We start from the raw sequence: 13,042 nt of genomic DNA, 5'->3' as shown, positions 1-13,042 counted from the left end.
GCAAAGAAAATGAAAATTCCATTTAGCAACATCGTTTGCCATTCCAAGATGCACACTGATGCAATATGTGAGATCATTTATACAAGCTTTGCCATGAATTTTGATATCACATTGAATATTTGCCTTATAAGTGAAAAAACTAAAAAAAACTCAATTCTGATTGGTGGGATTACTTATGCCTTGGATCGGTGACATGGCAAACATCAGTCCATCCATCCACTTCTGATCCAACCGACCACACAACACCGCACCAAACCCCTCTCTTTCTCTCTGAACCCTAGAGCTTCGCTCCTCCCTTAACGCCGCCACCACTCTCGTGCATGATCCCCCTTCTCCCCCCGCAAGCCCTCTCTCTGTCCCCCTCCCGCGACTCCTCTGCCGCTGTCACCTGTGCCGCTCGATTCCGGCGAGTTGAGGCGGCTCCTGTCGGTGCGCAGCACACCTTTGGGTCACCTCGCGCCACTCTCTCCTCCCCTCCCGTCAGACCTGACTTGCTTTGGCTTGTTCGTTCGTGGCAGATGGCGGCCGGGGGCGGCGGGGTCGGCAGCGACCGGGCGGCTGGGGAGTGCGGGGTGTCCGTGCTCGCCTCGTCCCGCGGCCTCGCCACCGGCTTCAACTACCTCGCCAACCCGCTCACCTTCCGCTGTGTGCGCCTCCCCTACCAGACCCGCGACCACCGCCTCGACGCTGACCCCGCCATTGTCATCGCCTTCGAGGACGACCACGACGACGACGGTGCTTCCAGGGGTTCCACCAGTACCACCTCGTCGTCGCCTACGAGGTGCACGACGGAGTGTGGGCGGTCGAGTCCTTCTCCACCCGCACCTGTGACTGGCGCGTGGGCGCCGACATCTGCGCACCGGAGATGGTCGTCACGCGGTCGGGCATTGCCGCGCGGGGCCGTGCCTTCTGGCGCACCACCATCGGCCAGAACCGCTGCCGCGAGCTCACCGTCCCCATCCCCCGAGTCCACCTACTCCGAGCCGACCGTCGCCTCCTTCTCTCAAGGTGAGCTCCGCCAGATCCCTCCCCCTCTCTCCAATTCTTGTCGATGCGGAGTAGTCCTTCTATCTTCCTTGATTGTATTACTTGTATACGTACGTATGGTAAACAACGAATCTCAATCCGTTTACTAGATTGGATTCCTGTGTACGTATCAATTAACAATAGTTAGCCAGAAGCACAATGAATTTGATAAAACTGAAATTAACTTTTTACATATTGTGAGATGATGATAGTTTTCTCTATAAGTCAAGTAAGAATATTACTCAGTGGGATATACACATGGGAAAAACACAAACTGGGGCTGTTTGTGGTGATGAAATAATTTGATAGATTTATTTTGCTCATTCATTGCAGCATCTGTCCCTGCAATGCGGTACACCGATAGTATATACCAAGATGAATTTGGGCTAGAAGACTTTGCAAACATCCTCTCCGTCAGTATAGTCTCCTCATATGTAGGCTTCCCAGTCAATGTCTATGGCCGCATCATTGCCAGAGACAGCATTGACTACAGGTGCATTTATCTCTTTCACCACAATAGAGATGATTGCCAGCGTCTCACCGAGGTACATCCTTGCTTCTATGTTCGTTTCAACTGGGTTTTGTTTTATTCAATGATGCATTTAATATCAACTGTTAATAGACATCTCAACAGAGTCATCTTAGTGATGGTGGTCATCAAACCAGATACTCATCTACATATAAATGGAGAAGCTTTTATGGCATGCTTTCTATCTTCATTTTGAGCAGTGTTTGGATGAGCATACTCTAACCTCTCGTGCGATTATTTTCGTAGGGTGGAATGCTGATGTTAACTGGCCCAAGTGGAGTGTACCGCATTAGCGCAGGAAGCCAGGTGGATGGGTTGTTTCTTTCTTTGGCTATCCGATCTGATAGGAGTAATATGAAGTTGCGCATTAGTGATTTATTACTGAATGTTTCCTTCTGGAACAGAGTGAGGAGAGCGATGATGACCCTGTCCCTGATGATGTTGTAGAGCATGATACCTGGGTAAGTTTTGGCTATTCCTATTCCAACGTTATATGTTTCTGTTACCAGCATGTTGTTGTATTACATTGCTCTGCACCCCAGCCGTTTCATGTGTTCAGATTATTTATATCCTATATAAATAAATATAACAGTTTCACCAAATAGTTGTGTATGTCTACAATTTGAATTGATCATACCCGAGAGAATCAGTGAATCCTATCGCAAATCTATTATGCACATGAAAGAGAAATATAAATATCTTGGATCAACCGATATTGATGCACGACGTTGAGTTCCAAATTTGGTTCTTTCATTTGTGCCTCTGATTTTGGGGTGGTGAAGCATGGAATAGAAAGGATCACCTTGGCCTCACATCATACACTGGCTACTAGTACTAGTTCTGAGTACTAGTTCTCAGTTTTTTCAATAAGGACTGTGATAACTGCTATCCTTCTTTTTTGATTGACTTTGAAGTCGTAAAACTAAAATTCTTCAGCTCCTAATTTCAATATTCGCCAGCCATGATTTCTATCTCTTTGCAGGTTCAGAGCTCCAGTGATAATGTTCATCTTTATGACTTCCATATTGTTTACAGCTTTTTTGTATTTGATCAGTTTAGCTAGAAAATACATCATAGTGCAAAACAAAAATCGCACCCTCTTAGGAGTCTCCATGAGTGAACAATCATTTGTCGAAGGGCATCCCCGGCTGTCGTTCCCTAAATATTAGTAGGATGAAAAGTTTTTCAGCAAGCTCCTTTACATCTATTTATAAATCTTTTATTTATTTATCCTCTCATCGGGCACGTATATATAGTTGTATCCAACTCTTTTATCATGTACCACTCAGCAGGCTCATTTAGTTGTATTCAACTCTTTTATACTCTCATCGGCCACCTTTAGTTGTATTCAACTCTTTTATTCTCTACCTCTCATTCTCACAACATAATCCCTGGTAAACTGGACTTTCCTCGACAAAAAAATGGGAAGCCTTTAAGGTTTATATATGAATCCTTTCAGGTTTATACCGGTTTGTATATGAGCCCTTTCAGGTTTATACCGGTTTATATATGACCCCTTTCAGGAACACGACATGAGAAGCCTCCATGTATGTGCCGTTGTTCCTCCTTCTATGCACAACCTTTTGAATTTGAGAGCCACCGCAGCAGCAGATACAGCCAAAGGCAATTTTGACCATGTAGTACTATGTCATTACAGTTTGAACGCCCAACAGCGGGTAGTAGTCGTCGTCTGCAACTGCAAGTGACCAACAAACAATGGTTAATCTTAACTGCTAGTAGTACTACAGAGTACCGGGCGGGCGGTGAGATGTACTACATACTAGACCAGACAGTGGGCGCCATGTCTGTTCTTATGCCCCATGTTTGTTCTTCATGTTTACTTTGTAGGTTTTGTTGTTTGTTATAGTTGTAGTGGTTAGAGTAATAATACATATTTGAACACTTTAACCCCAGAATATGTATCCTTTGATTACCCAACTTATGTGTACATGTTTCTTTTTTTGTCTCAGCTGGATATTTATGAAGGTGATACTTCTACCCCAGGTTTGTATTCATCTTATTTTGCTTTACATCACACCATTGAACGTATGCATTGGTCTGCAAGCTTGAAAATTTTTAGCATTGACCAAATATCAGCCAGTTAATCGCTACTCGATGGGTCAGCAAATAGCTGATTAACTGATTTATCGGCCGAATAACTGATTTATCGGCCGATTAACTGGAAAATTCGCCTATTTATCCATATTCACCACCCTACCGATATGGTACCAGTTACCGATATCCTGAACATTGCATTTTAGTGACAAAAGCCAGTCTTGATTTGTTTTGGTTTGATCTGCTACAAAAGAAAGCTTTATCCTCTTGTTTTAAAATATATATGTCCTCCTTTCATATTCGACAATTAGCTATCTTTTCAGGTACTTATTCTCTGCTTAGTTCTTATTTGTTAGTGAGTAAGTGCTATCTATTGTAATGCTTTGTTCTCAAGAACTCGACAGTTGTCTGCTGCATGTGGATACTTAACTTTATTTTATTGTTACCGTTACACCGCAACGATGTGAAGCAAAAGCACCTGGGATATAGAATATTGTACCTTGATCTCATTAATTGAATAACTCGTCACTTTGCACCTCGTTGGCCAGTGTGTGGCTCGTTCGTAGCAATGGATGGGTAGCTCATCACGTTGGACATTATATGTACTATGACATAAATGCCATGTTTGTCAGTGTAACACTAGAAAAGAAAACCACATATGTGTTGGTGGCCTCAGTTGCCTGGTTAGTATGATGTTTGACAACACTAGTAGCCTCTGTTGCACAGAATATGCAGGGGTCTGTTTTAGCTTAGAGGTTATTGATTATGCTGGTCAATACATTGTTAGATATTGCTTTCATGTCCAACGGTTATTAATCATGCAATATGTCATCAATTTTAAAAACTAAATTAAAATTGTAACCACAATGGATCTAATTCACCTTGTATAAAACCTAATTTGAGTTGGTTTATACAAGAATTGTGTTGACTGCAAAACTATTGTACCATGTCTATGTGTTTACCATCCTACTCTTTCCTGTATACTCAAGGATGATTTTGTACCCTTCATTGCAGTAGAAGAGACCGTGAAGCCAAAGGTGACCAAGAAGGCACCTCCTAGTGCCTCCAAGTCCAACAAGCGGAAGAAAACCAAGGACCTCTCCCAATCAGAAGAAGAGGACGATGACGAGGCTGAGGATGAGAGTGAAGATGATGAGGACGGTGATGCGAGGGGCGCAAAGGGCAAGTGTGGCCGCAAACCATCGGGTAGGGGCACAGGCAGGGGAGTTACTGTGTTATGTAAACCTGGGAGATGTATTATGTGATGTTATATGATGGATGATTTTAATTTGATTTGGAGTTTTCTTGATTTGAATATGAAATAGTGTTGAATTTGATATTTGGACAAATAATTGGGTTGAAAAGGACCAACAAATAGAAATGAACCCAAGTTCTGGAACAAAAAGTTGCTGAATTCAAAAATGAAAAAAGGTCAAAACTGAAAGTGGACCAAACGTATTTGGGCACTAAAAGGCGAGGGCCAAAAAAATTCGAAAAAAACTAAAGTGGATGTAAATAAGGCTAAGGCCCAAAAAGAAGCCAATAGAAAAAAGCCTAAAAAAATAAAACCAGCCCATGTGATCAATTGAAATGGGTTGGGCTGATTTCAACCATGACGTTTTGATTTCGTCGTAATTTTTCCACGTAGGACTGCCACGTAGGACTGGGTTTGATTGCCAACGATGATTTAGAATCGTCGTAAAGTTTACGACGATCCAGGAATTGTCGTAAAAGTTACGACGATTTTGATCAAAACGTCGATGTTGTTCATTTGTGCCGCTCCGTTTTCCACGCTTGGTTTTTCATCGTGAGATCGTCGTAAATTAAAAACGGTGACGATGTAGCGACGAAAAAAACAGTGTCATGTATTAGCATATTCCTTGTAGTGTGTCGTGCGCTTTTCGATGACACACCTATCGGTGGGCCCCTAGGGTCTAGATGTCATCCTTTCAGCTGACAACGTTGGAATGTCACCCTACGTCTGTGTGTGTGGGGGGTGATTGTGTGTGTGTGTGTGTGTTTGTATGTGTGTGTGTGCACGCATAGGTATATCTCTATGTGTGTGTGTGTGTGTCAACTATGCCTCCATTGTCTGGTTTTCGATGATGGCACACCAATCGGTGGACCCTTATGGTCTATATATATGTCATCCCTTTGACTGACAATGCTGGAATGCCACCCTAGTTCCATGCGTCATGTGGGTGTGGGGGTGGGGGTGGGGACCATACGATGGTAACCTAGGTAGTATACATATATAACTAAGGGGGCATGCCTAGTTTTTCGAGCCAGGTGCATGCCACATCATAGTGTTGTGCATTGTGAATTTAAACACCGAACCACACCATTTTCTATATCATTTGGCCACATGCAGGCGATGGTGCTCTTCTAGTCCCTCACAACCGATCTCCGACGACACGCCAACTCGTGGGCTCACGCGGTCTATAACACCCCTCTTGGCCAACAACAAGAGGTGATGGTTTGACCAAATTAAGGTATATATTCTCTTGGTTGTCTAAAAACAAGTCAGGCATGGCTGAATATGTGACAAAGTTTGAGTCAGGCCATGTGTTCATAGAATTCCCTCCTCCAGCACATAGTTTAGGGGCTAGCACCATATGTTTATGTCATGAACCCTTTTCTGTCACATTGGACACTTTTAGGCATCCATATGTGCATCATGTGCCACATCAAAGTTGTGCATTGGGAATTTGAGCATGACAACACCCTGTTCATACATATATACTTCATCTGTTTCCAAATACAAGTTTTTTTTAGAGATTTCACTTTGAACAACATACATATGTATATATATAGACATACTCTAGAGTGTACATTCACTTATTTTGCTCCATATGTAGTCCATACTGGAATCTCTAAAAAACTTATATTTAGGAATGGATGGAGTATATATTAGGGCCACTAGCTGGTATGGTTGTATTTTTACCCTCTCTCGCGTTTTTTTGTCGTTTTCCCCAAATGATGTTATTATCTAAAATACCAAACAAATGAAACAACCATTTGCGATTGTATCCACAATAGTCACGGGTGTGGTCCTATAACCATGTGCGATGTTCGTACACTACAAAATCAGACCCACGTAGTAGCAGTAGCCACAAGCGTCAATCAGGAGCTCAGGGCAAAGGGGTAATATGCACACTAATCCCAAACCCGACACCGACCTATAAAAGATCCTGCCGGAGACGGCCAACAACTAATTCTTCCCACCGATAGCTCGCCACCACCACCACACACACTAAATGGAACCGGTGCTTAGCCATGGGGATGTGTATGGCGTCGTCCTGACAGTGATATGATAGAAGATTCTGATGCGTTGGCCACCATGGCGGGGAATGGAAAACAACCAGCTGTCGTGGCCGACGATGACGGGATAGAGGATTCCGACGGGCTGGCCTGCATGTCGGTCGACGGTCAATCACCATCTGCACCGGCTGCTGTCGCCGACAACCCTGAGTTTTAGCATCAGATGCATATGGTCGTCTGTTTGCCAAGGAATTGGGTTTCGATCCGTTCCTGCACGATGAAGATGAGCGTCGTCTCAATATTGGTGTGGAACAATATATCCCATCGCGGCAGAAATGGGAGGAGACTGCAAATAGGAAGCGGCTCAGGAGGAACTCAGATGCCAATGTAGCAGGCAAAGAGTGTCGGCATCAGGACCATAAGGCGGCGGAGCACACCACACATGCCTCTCAGCCGCGTTGGAGGCCGATGCAGGCCTTTGATGACCCAGAAGTAGAGGGGATCAATTGTAGTCCTTTCAATAAGTAAGAGTGTTGAACCAACGAGGAGTGATAAATCTCCAACGTATCTATAATTTTTTATTGTTCCATGTTGTTATATTATCATTCTTGGATGTTTTATGATCATTTTATAGCAACTTTATATCATTTTTTGGGACTAACCTATTGCCATAGTGCCTAGTGCTAGTTGCTATTTTTTCCTTGGTAGAAAATCCATATCAAATGAAGTCCAAATGCCATGAAACCCCTATTGCCAGTTCAGATGAAGTCCAAAGTCGAAATGCTATGAATACCCCAATATTCCAGAAACCCTAGAGGAGTCGACGAAAACCATTTCAGCCGCTTCCGTCAATGTTACGAACCTACGAGCTATGGAGAAGCGATGGTGGGCCCGGATTCCGAGAAATGGCTGGAGGCCATGAAATCCGAGAGAGGATCCATGTATGAAAAACAAAGTATAGACTTTGGAAGAACCACTTGACGGTCATAAGACTATTAAGTGTGAATGGATCTTTAAAAGGAAGACAAACGATGATGGTGAAAAGTCAACATTAAGAAAGTTCGACTTGTCGCAGATGTGTTTTCGACAAAGTTCAAAGAGTTGACTACGATGAGACTTTCTCACTCGTAGCGATGCTGAAAGTCTGTTGAAATTATGTTAGCAGTTGCTGCGTCATTTATGAAATGTTGGAGATAGGATGTCAAAATTTTGTTTCCTTGACGGTTTCCTTGAGGAAAGGCTGTATGTGATACAACCAGAAGATTTTGTCGATCCTAAAGGGTGCTAACAAGTATGCAAAGCTCCAGCAATCCTTCTATGGACTGTAGCAAGCATCTCGGAGTTGGAATATACACTTTTATGAGATGATCAAAGTTTTTGGTTCTGTATAAAGTTTGTGAGAAACTTGTATTTCCAAAAGGTGAGTGCGAGCACTATAGGATTTCTGATGAATATGTCTGGTTGACATACTGTTGATCGGAAATAATGTAGAATTTCTGTAAAGCATAAAGGCTTGTTTGAAAAGAGTTTTTCAAAGAAAACCTAGATGTAGCTACTTGACAGTTGAGCAACAAGATCTATAGAGATAGATCAAAGTGCTTAATGGAACTTTCAGCGAATCGCATGCCTTGACAAGTTTTTGAAGGAGTTCAAAATATATCAGCAAAGAAGGAGTTCTTGTCTATGTTGCAAGGTGTAAATTTGAGTACGACTCAAAGCCCGACCACGACAGAAGAAAGAGAAAGGACGAATGTCGTCCGCTATGCATCAACCGTAGACTCTACAAGTATGCTATGTTGTGTACTACACCTAAAGCGTGCCTTGCCATGAGTCAGTCATGGGGTACAAGAGTGATCCAGGAATGGGTCACTGGACAGCGGTCAAAGTTATCCATAGTAACTGATGAACTAAGGAATTTTTCTCAATTATGGAAGTGATTAAAGAGTTCGTCGTAAAGGAGTTACGTCGATACAAGCTTTGTCACTGATCTGGAGGACTATGAGTAGTAAACCGGATTCGTATAGTGGAGCAATCATTTGGAATGGTTTCAGATGGCGCGTAGTATCATCTATAGGATGACGTAGAGATTTGTAAAGCACACACGGATCTGAAAGGTTCAGCGCCGTTGACTATAAACCTCTCTCTAAAGCAAGACAAGATCAAACCCCAAAACTGTATGGGTGTTGAATTCATTACAATCACATAGTGATGTGAACTAGATTATTCACTCTAGTGCAAGTGGGAGACTGTTGGAAATATGCCCTAGAGGCAATAATAAAATGTTCATTATCATATTTCCTTGTTGATGATAATCGTCTATTGTTCATGCTATAATTGTATTAACAGGAAACAGTAATACATGTGTGAATAAATAGATCACAATGTGTCCCTAGCAAGCATCTAGTTGGCTAGATCGTTGATCAATAGATGATCACAGTTTCCTAATCATGGACATTAGATGTCATTGATAACGGGATCACATCATTGGGAGAATGATGTGATGTACAAGACCCAATCCTAAGCATAGCACTAGATCGTGTTGTTCGTATGCTAAAGCTTTTCTAATGTCAAGTGTCTTTTCCTTCGACCATGAGATTGTGAAACTACCGGATACCGTAGTTGTGCTTTGGGTGTATCAAACGTCACAACGTAACTGGGTGACTATAAAGGTGCACTACGGGTATCTCGGAAAGTGTCTGTTGGGTTGGTACAAACCGAGATCGGGATTTTTCAGTCCGTGTGACGGAGAGGTATCTCTGGGCCCACTCGGTAGAACATCATCATGAGCTCAGTGCGACTAAGGAGTTAGTCACCGGATGACGTGCTACAGAACGAGTAAAGAGACTTACCGGTAATGATATTGAACAAGGTATGGGTATACCGACGATCGAATCTTGGGCAAGTTCTATACCGACAGACAAATGGAATTGTATACGGGATTGATTGAATCCTTGACATGGTGGTTCATCATATGAGATCATCGTGGAACATGTGGGAGCCATCATGGGTATCTAGATCCCGCTGATGGTTATTGTCCGAAGAGTGTCTCGGTCATGTCTGCATGCCTCCCGAACCCGTAGGGTCTACACACTTAAGGATCGATGACGCTAGGGTTATAGGGAATTGCTATACGAGGATACCGAAGGTTGTTAGGAGTCCCGGATGTCACGAGGAGCTCCGAAATGATCCGGAGGTAAAGATTGATATATAGGATGGATGGGTGTGGACGCTGGAAATGTTGCGGGCAACACCGGCAAAGTGCCGGGACCACTGAAAGGGTTCCGGAGGCCCACCGGGAGGGGCCACGAGCCCTAGGAGGCTACATGGGCCAATTGTGAGAGGGAACCAGCCCTTGGGTGGGCTGGTGCGCCCCCCACACCCAGCCCAAGGAGCATAGAGAGGAAAAGGGGGCAAACCCTAAGTCAGGTGGGCCTAAGGCCCACCACGGGTGCGCCACCCCCCTCTCCCCCTCCCGGCCGCCACCCCTTCTCCCATCTAGGGTTGCCGCCCCGCTTTAGGGTGGGAAACCCTAAAGGGGGCGCCACCCTCCCTTCCCCCTATATATAGCGGGGGGGGGGGGGGGTTGGCCATTGAGAACACGATTTTCCATCTCTCTCGGCGTAGTCCTGTCTCTCTTCTTCCTCCTCTCCCACGGTGCTTGGCGAAGCCCTGCCGGGAGACCTCATCTCTCCATCGACACCGCGCCGTTGTGTTGCCGGATATCTTCCCCAACCTCTCCCTCTTCCTTGCTGGATCAAGGTGCAGAAGACGTCACGGGGCTGCACGTGTGTTGAACACGGAGGTGCCGTGATTCGGCACTAGATTGGAATCACACCGCGATCTGAATCGCCACGAGTACGACTCCATCTACCGCGTTCTAGCAAGGCTTCCGATTAGCGATCTTCAAAGGTATGAAGATGCACTCTCCCCTTTCTCGTTGCTGGTCTCTCCATAGGAAGATCTGAATATGGAGTAGGAAATTTTTGAATTTACGCTACGTTCCACAACACCAGCAAGGCCGCCCGGCGTGTCGATGAACCCGATAGGAGCCGCGTATCTCGTTCTCACGACACAACCGGATGGAACTAGCTAGGAGAACCAAACCTCGAGTTTCCTAGCTGTGGCCTTGCAGGTAGACCATTGGGGACCAACACCATCAGCACTGCCCCCCTGTATTATGTTGAATTACTCCTCGGGTAGCGCTAACTCCCTATGTTTTTCAGTATTAACAGAATTAATATGTTGGGAAAATATACAACAAATGTTGGGCCGTGCCAGACGAGCTTTATCCTAAAACGATAATCTAGGGGTCCCCATAACAACCCAGGCGTGTTAGGAGCGCTCATTTATGCAACATAACACCGGTAACCGAAACTAAGGGGGCAAAGGTGGAACAAAACACCAGGCTAGAAAGGCTGAGCCTTCCAACTTTTACCAAGTATATAGGTGCATTAAATTATTTAGCAATAATATGGTGATATAACAAGGAACCCATGTTATCACATGGAAACAACTGCACCTGCAACTAGCAACGCTAACACATGGATAAGCAAGTGGTAACATAGCCAATCAGTGGTTTGCTAGGTTGTGAACAGGTTGAAGGTTTTCATGGCAATGTTGAGAGGTTGATATTTAACAGATGGTAGGCAGCGAGACATACCGATAGAAACGATATAACTAGCATGGCAATGATAGTAATGGTATCTAGCTAAATGGTTATCTTGCCTAAGATCCCGCTTGTAAGAAGAATGACTCCGTGAAGAAGACGAACCGACGTAGTCGAACGGATCCTCACTTTCCGACTCGCTTGTGGAACTCTATCGAGACGAAGGAAACCGGCAACAAGAATCAACACACGATATTCACCACACGATGCACAACACATATGATGCATGAACGGTATCAATTATGCACGTATGGCATGGCAATTCACACAATCAAACTGTACTCATTAAGTGAAGTTCAATATGCAACAAGTTGCATATTGGCGAAACTCCACATACGAATTATTTAGCTCTATCCCAATTAGGTACACGACAATATTAATTGTGGTTAAACATGGCAAGAGGTGAAGCATAATTAATCTACCTATCTAGGCATTTTAAATGTGGTCGAAAACGACATATAGCATCTCCTAGATGACCTCATACGTTAATTTATAATTCTGTCCAGATCTGAACTAACACATTTAAATATTTTTTAAACAACAAAATAAATAGGTTCTCGTGAAACTACACGTCGTTCTAGTCCATTTACATATATGGAACATCTCCAACGGAGCTACGGTTCAAAAGATACGAACACCGCAAGATATGATGGCATGAATGCAATATGTATGCAGTGACAGTCACAAGCATCCCAAAACATACAAACAACAAGATAATACGAACCTACACGAGATTCTAAACAAATTTCATATAGGACACGATCAAAACGGAGCAACGGTTCAACAAATACAAGCTACACAAGAAACAGTCATAATCTGCCAAAAACAGCAACATGGCATAAGCTACATAATCGTAAAATGCTCAAACAAGACATGATGCAGTAGTAGTCAAGATGCACTACAACACGTTAATAAATACAACTATCATGGAATCATGGGTCACTAGGAAAAGAACTCACAGAATGGCATCTCACACACACTTTCAGACTTAGTGAAAATAACACTATTGGTAGTGCAGTTTTCGATCTGAAGGCATATTGGCAGCAGCAAAACTATATGCTACGGCGCACCGAATGACATGAAAATTTACATCATGCTAAAAAATCTTAAGGACTACAACTAACTCCATTGCACAAACCCCAAAGGATTTGTAGATCACTAGCAAAACTCATGGCAAGACACCTACAAAATATTATAGATATCAGACTTAGAAATATTTTAGCATCTCCAAAACAGCTCTATTTTCTAGCATGTTGGCGACAAAGAAACATCTCATAAGCATGGATTTCAAAAGCAACCAAAATTACTAGAGGTTAGCCTACACATCCAAGGGCATATCTCATGTTCACAACTCATGCATATCACGCACGGAATAAATCACACAAAATAGACAAGAGGGCAACATGGCAAAATATCATGCACACAACCTTACCCGAAAGACAAAACTAAATGCACAGTTAAATTCTACGGATTTTTCTAGCGCCACAATTAAATGCGGGAATATG

At 43.6% G+C, this 13,042-nt stretch overlaps 1 protein-coding gene across 3 annotated transcripts; it reads left to right on the top strand.

The window, feature by feature from the left end:
- The first annotated feature begins 273 nt into the window (after nucleotides 1–273).
- On the top strand, nucleotides 274–4,903 carry LOC123398924. 3 transcript variants are annotated; one of them, XM_045093366.1, is made up of 7 exons: nucleotides 285–429; nucleotides 519–1,008; nucleotides 1,360–1,571; nucleotides 1,802–1,861; nucleotides 1,960–2,016; nucleotides 3,526–3,559; nucleotides 4,625–4,903. In XM_045093366.1, the coding sequence occupies exons 2-7, from the start codon at nucleotides 519–521 to the stop codon at nucleotides 4,873–4,875; spliced, it is 1,104 nt and encodes a 367-aa protein (XP_044949301.1). In that variant the 5' UTR covers nucleotides 285–429; the 3' UTR covers nucleotides 4,876–4,903. The 3 variants fall into 3 exon arrangements, with proteins under 3 accessions (XP_044949300.1, XP_044949301.1, XP_044949299.1); XM_045093364.1 differs by having other exon boundaries at nucleotides 285–1,008; XM_045093365.1 differs by lacking the exons at nucleotides 3,526–3,559; nucleotides 4,625–4,903 and adding an exon at nucleotides 3,079–3,519 and having other exon boundaries at nucleotides 274–1,008.
- Nucleotides 4,904–13,042: the final 8,139 nt, after the last annotated feature.

The sequence above is a fragment of the Hordeum vulgare genome, chromosome 5H (assembly GCF_904849725.1).
Source record: "Hordeum vulgare subsp. vulgare chromosome 5H, MorexV3_pseudomolecules_assembly, whole genome shotgun sequence".
NCBI classification, from domain to species: Eukaryota; Viridiplantae; Streptophyta; class Magnoliopsida; order Poales; family Poaceae; genus Hordeum; species Hordeum vulgare.
The sequence above is the reverse complement of the archived record's forward strand: the minus strand, read 5'-3'. Positions and strand labels throughout refer to the sequence as shown.